Raw genomic sequence first — 21,893 nt, 5'->3', positions numbered from 1 at the left:
GTTTAAATATGAAAATCGTGGGAAATGTGCGTTGATGAGCTTTTTCAACACACCGGAGCGTAAAGATTAAAACTCCAAAAAATAGATCAATGGAACCTATACAAACTAACAGGTATATGTTCAGGTAGGTTTTTTTTTGTGTACAGAGTTGAGGCTTGTAGATGAGCTAGTACTGTGCACAGAACAGATGAGGATGTAACAGAACAAAAAGACCAGTATAAAGAGGGGCTGTGGGGCGAGGGGGTTATGGGTGGGCACACTAACAGCTGGTTGAGGGACAAAACAGGAGACTTGGAGAAGGATAAAGGATTTGTGGAAGAATGAGAGCAAGGTGAGGACACGTTGTGAACAAGACGACTACAGTCACAACCTCTCAATCACAAATTGTATTTAATCTTGTCTGCTCGATAATGAAAGTGAATTTTTTTAATTTTTTTTTTGTATACAGGATCGAGGCTCGTGTGAGAGCTAACATCAATCGCCAAAAACAACAACGGACACAAAAAACATACAATAAAGGGAGCGGGAGACAAGATGGGGGAGAGAGGGAAGCACACAAGTACAACAGCAGAGAACAGGGACAACGGAAGATCTGTGGGAGGGAGAGGGCTTGGGGGGAGGAGGCATGGTAAGGCGGGGGGATGGTGGGGGGGGGGGGTAAGGGTGGGGGGGGGCGGCGGTGGGAAAATTTCATGGAAGCAAAATATTCCCCTCAAAATTGGCCTCTGCTGGCATGGGAAAGGTGGGGTGAGGGAAGGGTGGAACGCTTCCTCTTGCACTCTCCCCTTGATACTGTTAAGGAGCTTTTGTTTTGCGGAATGTGTTGTGGAATGCACATTCTCGTCCAATTTTGCAGATATTTTTTATTTTGCGTTTAACTTGTTAATGTGCTTCCGTGGGAGCAATTTTACACCAAAACTGAAGCAATCTCATGCCTGGATATGGGATAATGGATGAAATCAACAGGACGTTGATTGAGGTAAGTTAACCGCCAAGTGAAAGGAGGAGGAGAAGCTGACGTTTTGGTCAATAACCCTTTGGCTGAGCACAAAAGTGCCTGAAAAAGGTTAACGCTCTGCCCGAAACCTCGACTTATCCTTCCTTCCCATGGCGGTCAGTATATCTGAGTAAGGGATAATTTTGCTGCTGCCTGCTGCATAAATATATATACTTTTAATTGCATGCTCGTTACAGCATATGGTGTTGCAGCATATGTACACAGTTTATAGATGATATCAAAAATATGAATACAGCATGTTTATTGCTTCATCTACCACAAACAGAGCTATAGTGCCTTCAGAAAGTATTCACACCCCTTAGCTTTTTCACATTTTGTTGTGTTACAGCCTGAATGAAAATTGGATTAAATTGAGATTATTTTTTTTTGGCACTGATGTTACACATAATACCCCAAAATGTCAGTGAATTTGTTTTTAGAATATTTTTACAAATTCATTAAAAATGAAAAGCTGAAATGTCGAGTTAATTAGTACGTATTCAACCTCTTTGCTGTGACACACCAAATTTAGCTCCGGTGCGTCCCATTTCCTGTGATTTATCATTGAGATGTCTCTACAACTTGATTGGAGTCCACATGTCGCCAATTCAATTGATTGGACATGATTTAGAGAGAAACACACCTTTCCATATGAGATCCCACAATTGACAGTGCATGTCAGAGCAGAAACTCTACCATGCGGTCCACGGAACTGTCTGTAGAACTCCGGGATAGAATTGTGAGGAGACAAAGATGTCCAATCACCTGTTAGGAGACATAGATGTCCAGACAAAGAAGGTTATAAAACAATTTCTAGTGTTGAAAATTCTGAAGAGCACAGTGAGATCCATCATTTAGAAACGGAAAGAATATCGAACTAGCCCGATTCCAGAGCTGGCCGTCCGACCAAACTGAGAATGGGGAGAGGGAAAGAGATCCGGCGAGGCGGGAGTGGAAGGGTTTATGTTTATTTAAAATGGTGTGTTGACGTGATACCGGTTTGGGTTTGTTTAAGGTGTGAGCTAAGGCAATGTCGGTTTGGGCTTCTATAAAATGGTGAGTTGAGGCAATGCCGGTGGGTAAAGGGGTCTTAAAGGGTCTTTAAGGTCTTGATGATCTTCTGTGTTTTCCAGCTCTAAAGGGTCTTCAGGGCCTTAAAGGGTCTTTGTGGTCTAAAGGGTCTTCAAAGTCATAAGGGTCTTGAGGGTCTTTGAGTGTGAAGGATCTTTGAGGTCTTAAAGAGTACTCAGGAACTTGAGGGTCTGAAAGGCCTGAAAGGGTCTTGGGGGGTCTTCATGGGTCTTAGGGATATTTGGGGTCTTCGAGTATTTGGAGTCGAAAGGGTCTTTGGGGTATTCGGGGGTTTAAAGGCTCTTAAGGGTGTCCAGGGTCTTCAAAGGTCTTAATGGTGTTATGGGTCTTTGGGGTCTTAAGGGTTCTAATCCCCCAAGCATGTAAAAAATGTATTTAGTGGTCTTCTGCGTCTTTAAAGGCTGAGGTGGGAGATGAGAATACCCTTCGGACAATCCCCGGGTCAGACTTGGTCTGTGTGCCAAATTTGGTGGTTGTCGGCCCAGCAGTCTTTGCAGAAAACGTGAACACATGACACACATCAGAATAATTTTATTTGTTACCCTCGCCTTCGGAGAGGGTATTGCATTTGAGTCTGTTTGTTACTTGGCAATTGTTTTTTTGTTTTTTTTGATTATGTTGATCACTCTGGTTTGTGTGTGTGTTTGTCTGTCCGCTCACTTATACTTGCCTACAGGTCACAATTTTAAACCGATCTTCATGAAACTTCACCAAATATTAGAGTTTATGGTCCGACAAAATCCTATATATTTTTGAGATCAAAATGTCCACATGGGGTCATAGGCCAAAGGTCACCAACTTTTTTCAAACTTCTAAAATCTTCAATTTTCATCCGATTGACTTGAAATTTGAATAGGATTTTCATATCGGCGAACTGAATTCAACCACCAACTATTTTTGAGATCAACATAGGCCATAAGGTCAACATAGGCCAAAGGTCAACAACGTTTTTTTCAAATTTCTAAAATCCTCAATTTTCATCCGATTGACTTGAAATTTGAAAAGGATTTTCATATCAGCTTAGTGAAACCAACCCCCAACTTATTTTTGAGGTCAACATCGGCCAAATGGTCAACATAGGCCAAATTTCTAAAATTGTCAATTTACATCCGATTAACTTAAACTTTGAAGAAGATTTGCATGTCAGGTCACTGAATTCAACCACTAATTATTTTTGAGGTCAAAAGGATGCTCTCCTGAGTGCCATTCTACTTTGCTCTGTTTTGCCAAGTGTCACTCTATCAGTGATATTTCATTTGTGTGTTTGTTATCTTGCCAAAACGAAGTTTTTGCAAGATGTATTAGTCAGCTTGTATGTTTGTTTGTTTTTTTGTTTGTGGTTAATCTTTTTTTTTTCACGTTTAGATCACTCTGTAGACCACAGTTATTATTGGAAACTCCTGTAACTTCGCATATCAGAGTCCTATAGAGATACCCTTCAGCACACAAAATTTTGAAGGTCAAAGGTCAAGGTCACTTTGTGGTCAATCATGGAGGTCGACGAAACACTAATTTTTTGAGTAACTTTGATCGGATCGTCTCCAAACTTCATGGGAATCTAGTATATGGTCCGGCGCTCAGCTGATTAGTTTTTGGTGGCGATCGGCCTTGACCTTCATGGTTAGCGCTGGAGGTCGAAAATTATTGACCCCAAGGTCAAATTTTGAAATCGTAGGTACCATATCAAGTAATACCTCATATGAATGCCCTTGATGAGTGCTTCCCAGATCTGTAAACAGTTTGACGCTATGACGTCATTTGATGACGTCATGACGAAAAAACGGAATTTTCACATTTTGGCAAGATACGGTTCACCCTGTGGGTGACATATGTTCATTTGTTTGTTCGTTTGTATGTCCGCTCACTTATACTTGCCTACAGGTCACAATTTGAAACCGATCTTCACGAAACTTTACCAAATGGTAGAGTTCGTGGTCCGACAAAATCCTATATATTTTTGAGGTCAAAAGGACAACATAGGCCAAAGGTCAATGACATTTCTTAAATTACTAAAATTCTCAATTTTCATCTGATTGACTTGAAATTTGAATGGGATTTTCATATCGGCGAACTGAATTCAACCTCCAAATATTTTGGAGATCAACATAGGCCAAAAGGTCAACATAGGCCTAAGGTCAACCAGTTTTTTCAAATTGCTAAAATCCTCAATTTTCATCCGATTGACTTGAAATCTGAATAGGAATTGCATATCAGCTTACTGAAAACAACCAACTATTTTTGAGGTCAACATAGGTCAAAAGGTCAGCATGCGTCAAATTTATAAAATTGTCAATTTTCATCCAATTAACTTAAAATTTGAAGACTATTTGCATATCAGGTCATTGAATTCAACCACCAATTAATTTTGGGGTCAAAAGGATTCTCTCCTGAGTGACATTCTCCTTTGTTCTCTTTTGCCAAGTGTTGCTCTATGAGTGATTTTTCATTTATTTATCTGTCTGTTTGTCCACACATAAGAAATATGATTACTCCCGCTAGGGACTGTGTCCGTGTGTGTGTGTGTGTGTGTGTGTATGTGTGTGTGTTCGTGTGTTTGTGAACAAGATATCTGGAAAAGTTCTGAACGGATTTGGATGAAAGTTGGTGGGATGATTGCCCTTGGGATAAGGAAGAATTGATTAGTTTTTGGTGAAGCTCAGGATATTATTCCCGATCCAGGAATTTTTTGAAGGATTTTTTTACCATTGGAAGATCAGGCTCATTTTTTTTTAACATTATCTTCTATATATTCTATATTTAACATTGTGATATGAAAATAGTTTTCATATTTGTTGTAAATGTAGTTTAAACTCGTGGTTATGTGTTAGAGCGGTGTATTTTTTAGCAGAGTCGTCTTCAATGTTCATTTTTTTTTTTCTAATAAAGACATATTCTGTCATTTTAAAACCACCAAAGTGTGTATTAGGTTTCCCCGTTTAATAAAATTTATCGTTTGATATGTACGTAGTGTGTTCAAAAAGTATCCGACCTTTATTTTTCGTGCGTAAAAAAAAAGAAGCTAGGGAGGCGTTGATTGGTGCACGTATGTAGGCGATGCTAATGCACACGCGTGAATTTTTCCCCACCTGCAGAAGCTGTCATTCGACGGCAGACCGCCGATGAGTGAGGACATGTAAGCGAGCGCCGTCGGATTTTCGTTTTTGACAAAATGACGGAAAAACTTGAACAATGCTATTGCATCAAAGTTTGTGTTTTTTGGCCTCGGGGATGTTGGATGCTTCCATTGTGATGACTGCAACTTGGTTTCTGGGTCGTACCCATAAACCCAGGACTCATCGCCAGTGATCGCTGTGTTGAGGAAGCTGGGATCGCTGTTCACAGTCTCCAGCATGTCCTGTGCGATCTCCAAACGGAGTTGCTTCTGCTCAATCGTTATCAGCTTTGGTACGAACTTCGCTGAGATTCTCCTGAAGCCCAAATCCTCCTTCATAATGGAATGAACGGTGTTGAATCTTGCGGATCGTTTCCACTTGGGAATCGCCAAGCTTTACACAAAATTTGATGCAGTAGCGTTGTTCAAGTTTTTCCGTCATTTTGTCAAAAACGAAAATCCGACGGCGCTCGCTTACATGTCCTCACTCATCGGCGGTCTGCCGTCGAATGACAGCTTCTGCAGGTGGGAAAAAATTCATGCGTGTGCATTAGGATCGCCTACATACGTGCACCAATCAACGCCTCCCTAGCTTCTTTTTTTTACGCACAAAAAATAAAGGTCGGATACTGTTTGAACACAGTAGTATAATGCTTTAAAACTGTTTTTTTTTGTTTTTGTTTTTTAACCTCAGAAGAGATATCAACATTCAGCTCAGCGAATGTCATTCGCAGTGTCAGTATTTGATGAACTTATAAAGACTTAGTTCCAGATTTGTCAATCTTAACAGATAACTCAGATGTCAATCTGAGATATATTAACAAACGAATAAAACAGATTTGGCAAAATTCCAACTTTTTTTTAAAAGATCGCATATTCACCCAGGGTTGTGATTGGCTGAAGAAGAAGAAACCTCGCATGGGCTTCCCAGACCAAATAAATAATTCTGGTTCTGGCTCTGCGATTTTCAGCTTTATTACTCCCGCCAGGGAGTGACGCATTCGATCGTGTCCGTCCGTGTGTGTGTGTATGTTCGTGTGTTTGTGAACAAGATATCTGGAAAAGTTCTGAACGGATTTGGATGAAAGTTGGTGGGATGATTGCCATTGGGATGAGGAAGAATTGTTCACTTTTTGGTGAAGCTCAGGATATTATTCCGGATCCAGGAATTTATTTTGGAAATTTTTTTGGGAAAGATTTTTTCTGTTTTACTGCATTAAAGCTTTTATTCTTATTCTTAAATGATGTTTTTCTCCTCTAATTCTGAGATATATCAAAATAAATTATCTGACAGTTAGGGCCTACTTTCTTTTTCATTTATTGTTTTGGGGAGAGGGGATGTTCAACAAAACGTATTATTCCAACTAAACCCACGGCGGGAGTATGCGCTCACTGAGTGGCGTTCTAGTTTTCTCTGCAACCGTTGGTTCGATTGACAGGAAATTTTCACCATAGGTGCAACTCCACCTATATAATTTTTCAATGATAATTATGACATCATAGGTCATGTGGTATGGGCGCATCTTGGATAAAACGAAAAACTTTGTACCTCTATATCTCCAAAAGCACTGCACTGAAAATATTGAGACATGGCTCATTGTAAAGAACTCTCCATGGGGAATGAAATATGTTGATGATTATGTCATAGGTGCCTACGTTATGACGTCCTAATTCAACAAGTACAAAACTTCATCTGATCAAGATGAAATTTCTTGAGCATCATCTCGGGATAAGTTGGTGGAGAAAAAAACAATGACGTCATCGGCCATGTGGTTTGGCAGCCATATTTGTTTTATCACAAAAGCCTTAAAAACCATTGAGAAAACATCCTGACGAGGGTCTGCAATCCCTGATTGCTCTTTATAATTAGACTTGCGGAATGCCCTATTCAGCTCTATAGGCGCATTTACACCATGTCTTTGAGGCCACATGGGACTAGGCAGGGCCTCTTGAATTTGTGTTCACAACCAATGCGATTGGTCACAGATGGGATGCTTAGTGTTGACGGTCACCCACTAAAATACCAGGGCCTTTGCAGCTAATCCAGATTGACAGAAGTAGCCATTAAGCATCATCACGCTACTTGATTTTGGAGAGTAAAGAAGGGGAAAAATGGACATTCCTGAATACAACAACAACAACATGCATTTTAAGGCCATTTTCCCTGCTAGAGCCGGGGTTAGCCTTGCGGTCCCCATGACAATCTTCTCCATTTTGCCCTATTTTCTGCATCTCTCCTTGTTAACCCCCTTGCCCTCATTTCTTCTTCCACCATCTTTAGCCAAGTCTTTCTCGGTCTTCCCCGTCCTCTACTTCCTTCTACATCATTTCCATCACTCTTCTTAACCATTCACTTTCATCCTTCCTCAACACATGACCAAACCATCTCAACCTGTTCCTCTTCACAGCATCAATCACAGGCTCTATTCCCATCATCTTTCGCAATTCATCATTTGTCTTCCTCTCTCTCAACGATACTCCGCACTTCCACCGAACCATTCGCATTTCCACCCTTTCCACCCTTTCCAGCCTTCGTTGCTGCTCTACGTTCATTACCCATGTCTCGCTCCCATAAATCATAACACTTCTCACACATGCAGCATACACCTTTCCCTTCAGCTTCAACGACACTCCCCTCCTCATCAGCACGCCACTCAGTTCCCGAAACTTCTTCCATGCACATCTCACTCCAGCAACCGTTGCCGAGTCTGATCCACCTTCTTCATTCAGCATGTCTCCGAGGTAGCAAAATGTTTTCACACCTTCCAGCTTCACGCCGTCTCCAAGATCCAACTCAACATTTCCTCCATCTGCAGCTCCCTCTGTGCACACCTTACATTTGAATGTAGCTGCCACACTGGTTAAACTGTGACCTGTGACCTGAGGTTAAACTGAAAAAACTGTGACCGAGGGTCAAAAAGTTTATCCACCAATCATGAAGGAATGGTTTGTCCTAAATTCTGCACAGATCTTTGTTTGTTTTTTTAAAACTCAACTGGACTATGTCCAACTGAGTTTTTGTCGACACCCAGTGTCCTTCGTCCGTTGTCTGTCTGTCTGTCTGTCTGTCTGTCTGTCGTCTGTAAACAATTCGACGTCGACGCTCTAAAAGTCACAAATATTGATTAAATTTGATGAAACTTGTTATGCAGCATCTTTAAGACATAAACTACTTTGGGATTGCATTTGGGCGTTGCACACCCAAAAATGGGCGTGGCAGGGCGGCCATATTGAAAAATCAATTGTCAATCTGGTACTTCCTGATGTAGCTAGAAGGCTGAAACTTGGTGTGTAGACAGTATGTAAAAATCCTCAACACATATATTACGGGTTTTGACGATGTCCGAAAAATGACTTCGTCCTGACCTATGACATGACTTGACCCATAAACATCAGTATTGATATAGATATTGATATATTGATATAGACCAGTTGAGTTCAGGTTCCCTGGAACCTCTAGTTCATTGTACTGTCGCTTCCGAATAGTCCAACACGTTCCTTCCAGAGGAAGGTAAATTTCCTCATTCCATACATTAATCGTGTTTTTTGTATTCTCTCCTCGTATTTGGACTTGCCAGCATCAGAACTCTGATCGTAAGAAAACGATGAAACGCACCAGGAAGTTCTTGATCGATGGTGTGGAAGTGAGTGTCACGACCAGCAAGATAATAGGGGAAGATGATGAAGAACAGCAGCGACGATATCTCAGGTAGGAACTACACTCAAACTGATATGATTAAGAAGGAACGATAACGGCACTCAGTAGTGAATACCTCTGCCAGGCTGAACAGTTCATGTTTAGTGTCTCACAGATAGGCCAGATCCACATCCATACCTTAACCAAATTGCCACTGACCAAACTCATCCACCAAGTTTTGTCATCTGTCCACAACGTTTTGAAATATCATACTATATATAGTTTTTGTCCTCATCTCTCAACGGTGAAGAATCGCTTTTTAAAAAAATGTAAGATTCTCTTATCCGGATCCGGGTCTTCACCAAAATCTAGTAAATTCGTCCTTGTCACACACCCAACCTGTCCACTAAATTTCGTCTGAATCCATCCATACCTTTGAGATATCCTGCTCACAGAAAGACAAACAGACGGGTGAAAACATAACCTCCGCCCACCTTCGGTGGCAAAGGTAAGGATGCGTTGGGGGTGAGATTTATAATTTGGTTCTCGTGTTCATCCATAATCACATCATTAATTGGATTTGGTGATGGATTTCTTTGTTGTGAAAGTCAAAAAGCACAAATTCGTGCTGTCATCCCTTTTTATGATATAACGCATTTCTATTCGATGCATTTTCTTTCACAAAAATTACATTGCTTGTAAATTAATTATCTTTCCATTTAATTTGGAGACAACTCAATAGTTCTCAAACAAAAAAGTGGAATAAAAGAACATTTCTAATTTGGGTATGATTCAACTTAGTTATAGGTTAGACGAAATGACCATTCCTCATTGCCTCTTAAGTTCAATGGTTTCTTCCTTTTATTTTATTTTTTCTATTCTTTGTATGCAAAGTCGAGGTTTGTGGAAGAGCAAGGCTCCTTCTTCTCCAACACTCTTTTCTCTTTTTCTTAGTTTGTGTTGTCACTTCTTTGAGTTTGTATGTTCAAGTGCTTACATCTCCTCCCTTGTGATATCATTTCATTGTAATCTTGCATTGCTATATTTTCTAACTCACCAACATCACCTTCTTTGTGTACTTCAGCTTTATATATCCACTCAAATAGGTTTTTTTTTTTGCCTGTATTCCTCTTGTCCCAACATTATTGTTAATTTCATGCGTTCGAGCATGTGTAAGTGTGCTTGCCTTTTGGGAATAATTATTTGAATAGCGAGGAAATCGTCACAAATGAACAGTAAACGTGCTGAGATGTTTTGATAGTAAAGAGGTCAAACCAAGAATGCCTTGCATAAAGTAGAGATTTGAAGCTTATCGATGCTGTGTGGATTTATTTAGACATAGAAAAGGTCAAATGTTGACCAAAAAACTTGACTGATGTGTGGGGAGTAATACAAGGTGTTTGGAACGACATTACGTATTTATACATTTATAAACTGTATGTAAATGAGTCATGCTCTGTGGAAAAACTGAGTCGCCACATACAAAATGCAGATGTTTTGTATTTTCTGTGATGCATCTGGTGGGATATTGTTTGAGGAAATGCGTTGGTAAAAGGGCCTGAACAAGATATACAATTTTGATCCAGGTTTATGTGGTAGGCAAAAGAAAATCCATAATCCATATCTTGCTGAACCACGAAATGATCTTCACATTTATACATCTTAAGTTGTGCCAACCTTTCTTACAAACTAATGGCCAAATGTAACGTAGATTGTAACAAAAATTATTAAATTAAGAGTAATTTGTACTTGGAAGAAAAAAGTGAAATGACAATCAGCATCAGTTACATAAAGAATAGACACATAAGCAAAACTAGAACAGCACTTTGTAGAGCGCATACCTTTGCCAGACTGAACAGTTTATATATTGTACCCCACTGATAGGCCATATATACATTCTACACATTTGTCCTTGTCACACGACAAAATCGAATCGGCATGTTTTTTGTCACCGAACCAACTCATCCACCTAGTTTTACCGAATTAGTCCATACCTTTTTGAAATATCGTGCAATGTATTGTATGGTCCTGTCTCGCAATGGTGAAGAATAACTTTTAAAATATCGTATCTGAATCCGGATCTTCACCAAAATCTAATCAATTCGTCCTTGTCACACAACCAAGCTTCGTCCACCAAGTTTTCACCAAGCTTCGTCCACCATCCACCTCGGAGTTAAAGCAAGTTTTGTCTGAATCCATCCATAACATTGAGATAACCTGCTCACAGTCAAACAAACAGACAGATGTGAAAACATAACCTCCATTCACCTTCAGTGGCAGAGGTAAAACCAATAAAAAATATTTAAGGTGGTGAAGGTTCCCTGTAGCACTGACGAATATACGAAAGAGTGAAATCACAACTCACAAAGATAAGCATGCAAATTTAAGGAGTATATATATTGTTACGTTTATGGTGGTAGCTCATGAAATACCTTAGTCCACATAGAAGTGTATCGATTACCATGCTCCGAATGTCGGGAAAGAACACCTTGATGTAATTAAGTCAGCTCCTTGTGTTTGGCGTACATGTATATTCGTCTCCATGCGAGGGGTGGAGCTATGCTAATTAGTTAGGGTAAAGGAATAATTTCCTGTATGTAAATTGCCTCTGTGGTTTTCCCTTTGTTCCTTATGAGTTATGACATATGCAACACCAGCCATGCATTCCGCACCTATACTAAATACACGAAATAAAGTGACCGGATGCGGACATTCAAACACTACCACTGACGCCTCCAGCCGAGTCATCACAAGGGCCGGCAAGAGAGGACGTGAGGCCACGCCCCGAAGAATGATTGGTCGGGGCGATGGACTGATGCGATGGGACTCTTTGATTGGAGCGCGCGCGGACGTCATCATATGATGTTCGAGCACCAGGGACAAAAAGGCTGAGGACAGCCATTTTCTCTCGGTTCGTGGATGTGGTCACAAGCGGTCACAGTTAGTGCTCTCCCTCATGCTGGGCTTGGTGTAGGCGGTGGCATTCACGCACTCTCTGTTTCTGGCTGCGAGTGAAAGCGGATGGATCCTTCTCTTCCTCTCTCTCTCTCCTTGGTGTTGGCTCGTGGCAGTGGTGCCGTGTGCGCCTGGAAGGAACGTCGGGGTGGTGCGGCCGAGCAGGAGGGAGAAAGGGCCTATTCGCTTCACGGCGGTGGCTGGCGGTGAACTGACTTGGCGACAACGCATGTTTTCCTGTGCAGGGATGCGGGATCTTTGACGACCCCGGGTGATCAAGGACACCAGAGCGGAGAGCAGGCAAACATACAACACACATTTTTACTTTCGTTTATTTCTCCCTGTGTATGTTTCATGTCCATGTGGAGACGTCTCAATTTAGGAATTTTAGTTTACCGTACATATCTTTGTTCCCTGGCTTTTATTTTTATTAAACCTATTACTTGTTGAATTTTTATTTCTCGTCCATCTTATTTAATTGTCGTGGGTTCCAAGACGCCAAGTGAAACCCATGCAGGTAAGCCTCGTCATCCTCCACCCTCGCGCATGCTGAAGAGATAACACCGCCATAGTTTGGGTACGCCTCGGAGTTAAAGCTTGATTGGTCATCCGTCACCAGGGGTGTTGATCCCTGCGGTAAACACGACTATATATATATATATATATATATATATATATATATATATATATATATATATATATATATATATATATATATATATATATATATATATATATATATATATATTGTTGTGGATCTGCCGCCGGCCTTCTCCCCTTATCAAGGGGGGATTAATCCCCTTGTCTTTACTGACCTGGCGCGACCCGAGACCTATTACATCCCTTCCGGACAGCGCTAAATAGGGTTTCAGGACCAAATTCGCTGTTACTTAAGTACTAGCGCTGCCCCGGAAGCGAGGGAATAAGCCTCGCACGAACCACGTGTGATGGTGGTACGCCGAGCGGTTTGCGTACACGTGATACGTGCTATTATTAGTTACTATACCCGATTGGAGCGATCTTATTCGTACCACGCTTAGTCAATGGAGAAATCACAAAGGCGATCGAATTGGAAGAAAAGGAAGAACAAATATGTTTAATTATGATTGCACGTATTTACAGCTCAGGACGAAGAGACACAGGGAAATCCTTAGGCAGTCTTATTCTTAATACCCCAGGACAAACGGGCCTGTCTCACACACACACTCACACGGGGATTACTGATGGGCAGGATGATGTTCACCAGCGCCGCGGTGGTCGTACAGGATCAGCTCCGTCTCACTCTCCACGGTCCCCGGCACGTCCCACGAAGATGGAGGTCGGCGAAAGCAGGACCGCGTATCGTGTCGCTCGAACAAAGCGGGTAATCTCGGGGCGAACGGTAGGGGGTGGACTGTGCGCGGCTGGCGGTTACTCAGCCGCGTTCACTCGCTTTTGCCGAACCGTGTGAGTTATCAATGCCCTGTCTGTGCCCACGTATTCCACGCAACAAAGTTCATTCAGCGCGGGTGATTTCCGTCAAGCGCGTGTCCTTTCTCCGTACTCAGACGTCACTTCAGCGCACCTCTCCCGTAACTGGACTCCACGACTCACCAGCGCCTCTCCCTTCTCATAACTGAGGTGGGGGCTTCGCGCAAATGGTTTTATTGCCACGCCCTTAGCCCGATCGAATGTCCCAACTACGCCCTGTGACGCCGCGCTGCTCGCGCTCCGATTGGCTGGTTCATTCTTACCATCACCACTGCTGCCGCGCCGAGCTCAACCCTCCTGCACCTTTCGAGGCCTACCTCGTGTTAACTTGACTAGTGGACAACCAAATGGGACGCGGGATGGATTGCGCCCATAGAGGTAGAATTGAGGTCGGAGCAAAATGATTGTAGGGCCTATTCTCCTGCCTTTACACAACGCAGGTACTAAGAGAGGAAATGGCCTCTTCTTACACATACTAAGACATAACTATACGACAAATGGGGCTATATGTTGCTCGTGTGACTATCTATGGGGGGCAAACCTTTAACCTTTATTAACTTTACTGCACAAATCTCAAAACCGCAGCAATATATATACATACACACACGAAAAACAATGTGCGTATGTGAAGCCATGTGACAAGATGCCTATTAACTATGTCCTGTTGCATCCTCACTACATGTACGTCTATTGATTATGTACTGGCCAAAAATATTGGCACCCTTCCACTTTTTCAAATAACTCAGAAGTTTCTCTAAAAATAAGTTGAAATTGACAAAGTATTTGGTCTCCACAATTCTTTATTTCACTATTAATATTATAGAACCTTTGTTTTTGATTCAGAACTAAATATATCCTTTTAAATTATAAAATAAATAGAAATGGCATTGACAAAATTAATGACACCCTCGACTTAATGTTTGGTCCAATTGCCTTTGGACAAAATATCTGCAGTCAAGCGCTTCCTATATCCATAAATGAGCTTCCTACACCTCTCTACCGGCAGTTTGGCCCACTCTTCTTGTGCAAACTGCTCCAGTTCTCCCAGATTTGAAGGGTGCCTTCTCCCAACTGCTGTTTTCAGATCTCCCCACAGGTGTTCAATGGGATTTAGATCTGGACTCGTTGCTGGCCACTTCTGAACAGTCCAACGTTTTGTCTTGAACCATTCCTGGGTGCTTTCCGAAGTGTGTTTGGGGTCATTGTCCTGCTGCAAGACCCATGACCTTCGACGGAGATCCAGCTTTCTGACACTGGGTTGAACATTGCGCTCCAAAATGCCTTGGTAATCTCCTGATTTCATGATGCCATGCACACATTCAAGGCACCCAGTGCAAGAGGCAGCACAGCAACACCAAAACATCACTGAACCTCCTCCATGTTTGAATGTTGGGAAGGTGTTCTTTTCTTTGAAGGCTTCATTTTTTCTGTAAATATAGAGACGATGTGCTTCACAAAAAAGCTGAAATTTGGTCTCATCTGTCCACAGGATATACTCCCAGAAGGATTTTAGCTTGTTCAGGTGTGTTTTGTTAAACTCCAGTCGGGCTTTCTTATTTCTCTCCCTCAACAGTGGGGTCCTCCTGGGTCTCCTACCATAGAACCCCGTTTCATTGAGTTGGCGACGGATGGTGCGAGTTGAAACTGTCGTACCTTGTGTCTGAAGGTCAGCTTGAATCTGTTTGGCAGTTGATTGAGGTGCTTTCTCCACCATTTGAACAATCCTTCACTGCAATCTTCGATTAAGTTTTCTCTTGCGGCCACGTCCTGGGAGGTTGGCTACAGTGCCATGGGCCTTAAACTTCCTGATAACATTGCGTACGGTGGACACAGGATCATCACAGACTCTGAAAATGGACTTGTCGCCTTGAGATTGTCCATGCTTGGCTACAATCTTGTGCCTGACGTCCTCAGACAATTCTCTGGTTTTCTTTCTTTTCTCCAAGCTCATTGCGGTACACACAGTGACACAAAAGAGCAGAATGACTCCTTTTCTCCATTCAAACTGGTTGAATGAGTGATTTTTAAGGTGAGTTCAAATCCAAATTAAAGGACAATCACCTTGCAATCTAATTTTTTCAAACACCTAAAATGTGCCAATAATATTGTCCAGGCCATTTTATATTGTCCAGATTTCTGTGTGGAATAAGTTAAGATTTAGTAATTTTTTTAGCTTTTTTTGTTTTGTTCCACTGCAAGCCAAAGAAATACATATCTGGATACCAAAATATTTTTTTCATTTCAACAATTTTCTGGAAGAAATGGTGCATTAATTGAAAAAAGTGCAAAGGTGCCAATATTTTTGGTCACGACTGTACTATTGGAATGTACCTTTCTTCCCCATTGGACTTCTTCGACCTTTGAAGACCCTTGAGACCTTAAAGAGCGTTAAGACCCCAAAAACCCGAATGACTACCTAAGATTCCAAAGACCATAAAGACCATAAAGACCCCAAGATCCTTTTGACCCCCTTTTTCTTTTTTTTTTTTTCTTTTTTTGGGATACTGAATCAAGGTTCGTGAAAGAGCTAACATTTATTTCACAAACAAATCAACCAGACAAACAAAATATATAAAAAGAGGGAGCGGAAGACAAGATGGGGAGAGAAGGGGAAGCACACAAACATAACATTTGAGAGCAGGGAGATGTGTGGGAGAGAGAGGGCTTGGGGGGAGGAGGTATGTGAAGGAGGTGAGGGGAGGGGGGGGGGGTGGGAGAAGTATAAGACACAAGGACACCAAGGACTTCCAGGACAGAAGTTGGTATTTCAAAAAAGTGGATTTGGGGTGAAATTAGCGGGGGGTAGAAAAAATCAAGGTTTTGGATGGGGGAAGATAAGAGATGGTGGTGAACAGCTGTTTTAAAGACGTGGAGGGTGGAGTGCGATTGAAGAGAGTGAGGGAGTTTGTTCCAGAGGTGGGAGAAAAGAGGAATGAAGGAGTGAAGGTGAGCAGAGAGTCTTGATTTTGGCAGTTTAACCATGAGAGGGTTGCAGGCAGATCTTGTGCAACCTGTAGGAATATTTGGGGGACAGAGCCCAGAGAGAGCTGGGGGGGCAAGGCCAGAGAGGAGTCGGTAGAAGATGGAAAGACCACCAACCTGCCTGCAGTGAGTGAGTGAAAGGCCCTTGGAATTAGCTTCATCGCTGGAGATTCCAATGATTCTGAACGCTTTGGTTTCAACAGCGTGAAGACGAGCTAGGTGTGAGGCAGGAGCACCAGCCCAGAGGGGAGAGCAGTATTCCATTGAGCTGCGGATGAAAGCCTTGAATGTGGTGAGGAGCTCAGGTGTGCCAAGGAAGGACTTCGCACGACGGAGGATGCCCAGTCGGTGACTGGCTTTGGAGGCCAGATTTGAAATGTGGTTTTCCCAGGAAAGATCATGGCAGATAGTGAGACCCAAAAGCTTGAGTGACAGAACTTCTTGGAGAGGATTATTCAGAAAGTGGATGGGAGGGTTGTCCAGTCGGTCTTTTCGGAGAGACATCGTACGAGTGTGAGATTTGTCAGGATTGAAAGACATGTTCCACTTTGCCCAGTCTGTGATTTTGTCCAGGTCTGCAGAGAGTGAGGAGGCTGCAGACTGCCGATCTGAGGGATGAGGAATGGAGCGGCAGAGAGTGGAGTCATCAGCAAAGAGATAGAGAGGATTTTCAAGAGAGTCAGAGAGATCATTGATGAAGACCAGAAAAAGCACAGGGCCCAGAACACTGCCTTGGGGAAGTCCAGCCTGAACAGGAAGAGGAGATGAGAGAAACCCATTCAGGGCCACACGTTGACTACGACTCGAGAGGAAGTCCACCAACCATGCGTGGAGATTTCCATGGATACCAAAGGAGGAGAGTTTGGTGAGCAGAGCGGGGTGCCAGACCGTATCGAAGGCACGTGATATGTCAAGGGAGACAGCTCTAATTTCCTGTTTGGCATTGAGGATCTCCATCCATTGTTGAGAAAGCAGAAGCAGCATGTCCAGAGTAGATTGACCTGGTCTGAATAAAAATTCATGATCCGAGATCATGCCATTGGAGAAGAGGAAGGATTTGATGTCAGAAGCGGTGATTGATTCCCCCATGACCTTGTTGATTATTGGGAGCAGGCAGATTGGTCTGTAGTTGCAATGATCTGTTTTAGCATATTTTTTGTGTAAAGCGGTAATGTTGGCTGATTTTCAAGCAGATGGCAGATGACCTTGAGCAAAAGAGAGGGTGAAGAGAACAGAGAGAGGGTGAGATGGAGCGGCAGAGCAGGATTTTAGGACCCGTGAGCTGATGCCGTCTGTTCTCGTTGCAGAATCAGTGTCGAGGTTTGACAAAAACTTCTCCACCTTGTCAGGAGAGGACACATAGCCCAGGAGCAGCTTGGTTCGACTGGGTAAGGTGGGTACAGAGAGAGATGGGTTTGGGACACAGGATTTTAAGGCAAACACAGTTGAGGCATTCGGCTTTTTCACGTGCGGTGTCAGCTGTGTAGCCGTTTGAGGTAAGGGACAGGATGGAAGGGGAACAAACACCAGAAACAGATTTGACCAGTTGCCACCAGGATTTGGAGGAGGGAGACAGGTTTGAGAGTTCAGTCTTGAGAGTGGAAAGATATTGTTTCCTGGCTCTGAGGGTAGACACACACTTGTTCCGAGCTTTGTGAAAGGTACTGAGATTGCCTTCAGTTGGATTCGCCTTCCATTAGGTGAAGGCAAGTTGTTTTAATGGCAACTGCCTCACCACAAGGTTCCGTGTTGCATGGACGGGAGGAAGGGTATGACAACTGAAGATGAGATGGGATAAATCTGTGCTTGAGAGAGAGCAATTTACTTTGGTAGAATTCCCAAGAAGAGTTGAAGTCAGAGGCAGTAGAGATGGGGGACCAGTCCAGATGATTGATGGCTGCTTGAAGACCATGCCAGTCAGCCTGAGTGAAATGCCAGACGTGTCGGCGCTGAGGAGGCTCTCTGAGAATGTCCAGAGAGATGTCCACTTTAACAAGCATGTGGTCAGATGAAGCGATTGGAGCAGAAGTAGAGCAGCAGACATTAGCAGGGAAGTTAGTCATAACCAAGTCTGGAAGAGAAGATGCTCCATTGACTGAGATCCGGTTCGGGAAATTGACAGATTGTGTCAGTCCCATTGAGTCGCAGAAGTCCTTTGCTGAGGTGCCATGGCTGGTGTGAGAGGAACCCACACCCAGCCAGCTGGCATGATGACAGTGGAAGTCACCACATGTGAGGGAGAAAGAGTTGGGATGAGTGGATAGAAATTGATCCATGTTGTCAGACAGGTAGATGTAAATGGAGTCATCACTGTTTGGAGGGTGGTACAACACACATGTGAACAAAAGGTGGGAGTGGAGGGGAAGCCGTAGCCAGAGGTACTCCTGGGGGTGGGCTGCAGAGAGGGCAGTGCAAGGAGAATGAGGAAGAGAGTTTTTGATAAAGATAGCAGCAACCCCACCACCAGGATGAGGCTCAGGTCTATCATACTGGATGAGGTAGTGAGCAGGAAGAGATATTGAGGAATCAGATACATCTTGAAAGAGGAAAGTTTCTGTTAAGCCGTTTACGTCTGGTTTGTCAAAAGCAACCTGTATGGAGAGATCAATCAGGTTTGAGCAAAGGCCCCAGATGTTTGAGGTCCATACCGTTAAGGAAGAGGTAGGGGATCATCGGGTGCAGGGGAGGCCAGGGGAGGGGTTGGGTAAGATGAAGGGTGAGGGGGAGGAGGTAGGCAGAGCTGTTGATTGTGTGTAAAGAAGAACCTTCAGAACCTTCAGAACCCCTAGACCTTCAGATCTTTACACCCTTTAAGTCCCTTTAGATTAGACAGCTTGGTCACTTGACCATTTCAAGCTTTAGACCATTTTGACCTTTTTTACATGCTTGAGGGATTCGACCCTTTTAACCCCTTAGAAACTAACTACTCTTGGAATGTACATGCCCTTTCAACCTTTAGAGTTTAGACCATCTATGACCTTTTAAGCACACACGACACAAACATCTATAGTCTTCTTGTAAAACACAGACTGTACTTTTTTCAGCAAGTGTTGTACAAACTCGACCTATCCAAGGGGTGGGTACTCTGCTAGTAAGTATAATAAGGAGACAAATAACAGGAGAAAATAAGATTGGAGTAAAGAATAAATTAGTGGTAGCAGGAAAAAAAAAAGTTCCACTACTGTGGGGACGAGTGAACGATGGAGGACCTGCTGGGATTGTGATCAGCTAGTGATGTGGAATGATAAGCATGGACGTTCGCTGATGGAGGGAGAGTGGGAGGTGTGGGCGGAGTCGGGGGTTGTGAATTATGGCTTATCCTCATAATCTCCATGGGTGCCACACTCAGAGGAGTACACTATAGCAGTGATATAATTTGTATTTGTCTCAGGAAGAAGTGGAAAAATCTTTTCATGGAAAGACGACTGCCCCTCCTCAGGCGATGCCTCTATCTCTACTGAACGTATCGGTGAAGTTATTGTTGCAGGAATGGAGGCTTATATATATCCCCTTCTCTTTCAAGTCTATCTCTTCTACCAACTCTTAGTTCAATCATTCCTGCTCTGCAGCCCTTCGTGCACGAGATGCGGCATATCGGACATGGAAAAACTCTTCTTCCTCCGACTCGCATCGAGCTTTCATATCTGCCAGAAATCATTTGCAACATGTTATCCATGAGGCGAAGCATTCCTTTATCCTAAAGAAATGTGACGTCTCATCTTCTTCCACTAATATATCTTTCTGGTCCATAGCTAAAAGTATCTCCGACAACTTCTGTCGCTCTACCTTTTCTTCCCTTTTCCGTTCCGATGATACTATAGCTGTTTCACCGTCTGAAAAAGCAACTCTTTGGTTCTCTTTTCTCCTCTAATTCCAAAATGGATGACTCTAACATGATGATGACTGTTCTGTCATAACTTTTCCACGAGCCAAGACCATGTAGTAAAAAAACAACATTTTTACCCTCATTCAAACAGTCCCCACATTCGCAGATTCGCCATTCGTGGCATTCTCCAGGATTATATACCCCGCGCGAATGCCTAATGCCTGTGTCCGACTGTACATTAGAAGCGCTGATGCTAAAACAGGAACTGTTATACTTTGGACACGTCAATTTATGCAGAAAACGAGCGTGTGGAGAAATCGACCATGCTGGGTATGGTGGAAGGAAGGAAGAAGAAGAAGATGAAGAGGAAGAAGATGAGGAAGAAGAAGAGTAATAAGCAGACCTTTAATGCGCTGGATTGATGGGGGTAAAGACTGCAACCAAGCTCTGTCTGACCGAGTTTCAGAAAGCAGTGCAGGATATGGATGTTTGGAGAAATCTCATAATGTGTCCAGACGTCACCCATGACTTGACGGATCTATATAATTATATTGAATTAACTGCAATCAATACCTTTGTTTACAGGTTATAGTGCTCCTCTTGCAGTAGTCTCTGCTTGTATTACCTTCCTGATTCTCTTTGTGCAGCTGCAAGCCATCCTTCTCCACAGGGTTCGATGCACGAATGTACCCCCAATGGAAGCCAGTAGTTGGGAAACGTGTTCTTTCCCTTTAAAATGTCTATTCCACATTATGAAGTGTTTCTGCAAACAGAAATCTGCTGTTTTAGTGTTGGAGAGTTTTCATATACCCTGATGCCGGAAAGGATTGATTCGCGAGACAGGTCACGTGTTCTCAGGACTGCCCATTCAGATTCCTGCTTTACAATCCCATTGTGAAGCCACTGGCCGACCACCCAGTTAACTTTCATTTTCAGATAATCGCTTGGAAGTACCCAAACTTCTTAGCTGAAGGAGCATTGATGGACTATCTGCCAGTGTGTGGGGGTGGTGATGGGAACGTTGATTCATTCATGAGAGTGTACCAAAGTAATTTTGCAATATGTGCAGAATTTTGGGTTAAATTGTCGGCTTTTGCATCACGTGGTGTGGAGGTGCCTTGATCTTGACGTGACGTGTGCGCTGCAGGCGACAGGAACTGCACGAGCTTCGCCTCCTCCAAAGGGAAGAGCAGAAAGCACAAGCGCAGCTGCACAGCAAGCTGCAACAACAGCAAGACACGACCATACGGCGTCTTGAGGCCGAGACCACTGTGAGTTTTGCATTTGCTTTGCAGTATTCCTCGATTGATGCTTCAGAAGGCATGATTTTAAAACTCGACATCAATATCAATTTGTCACAAGTTATCAAAAAAAATCATTTTTCAGCAGCTACATTATATGTTGTAGTGTAGTTGGTTGTAGTGTAGTTGGTACATTGTAGTTGGTTGTAGTATTTGTGGTATAGTTGGTAAAGCCGTGATACATTGCACTCACCGGTGTGGGTTTGATTCCCACTGTTGCTGGAAATGTCCTTGCTTGGCCGAGATGGGTTTGTCTCCACAGTAATGTTCACAACCTGCTGTTGTTATCATGCCGATTCCCTGTTGATTATAACACACTCTTGTGATACTCGACAGAACCATGCTTTTCGTGGTCTTCTTCCGAGGGAATCCCTTTTCTCCCGTTCCCTCCCCCACACTCCATCCTCTCTTCCACACCCCTTCTCCTCCCCCACACTCCCATCACCTCCCCCCACACCCCACCACCTCCCCCACACCCATCTCCCCCACACCCCCATCCATCACAGCCCCATCCCCTCCTC

At 43.1% G+C, this 21,893-nt stretch overlaps 1 protein-coding gene across 1 annotated transcript in view; it reads left to right on the top strand.

The window, feature by feature from the left end:
- LOC137421118 (serine/threonine-protein kinase 10-like) overlaps positions 1 to 21,893 on the top strand; it is a 212,917-nt gene that overhangs the window by 108,315 nt on the left and 82,709 nt on the right. The window contains exons 12-13 of the mRNA XM_068106852.2: positions 8,780 to 8,910; positions 21,219 to 21,342. Coding sequence (XP_067962953.2) covers positions 8,780 to 8,910; positions 21,219 to 21,342 — 255 coding nt within the window. The remainder of the gene's footprint in view (positions 1 to 8,779; positions 8,911 to 21,218; positions 21,343 to 21,893) is intronic.

This window comes from Myxine glutinosa, chromosome 2 (genome assembly GCF_964187855.1).
Source record: "Myxine glutinosa chromosome 2, kmMyxGlut1.1, whole genome shotgun sequence".
Classification (NCBI taxonomy): Eukaryota; Metazoa; Chordata; class Myxini; order Myxiniformes; family Myxinidae; genus Myxine; species Myxine glutinosa.
The sequence above is the reverse complement of the archived record's forward strand: the minus strand, read 5'-3'. Positions and strand labels throughout refer to the sequence as shown.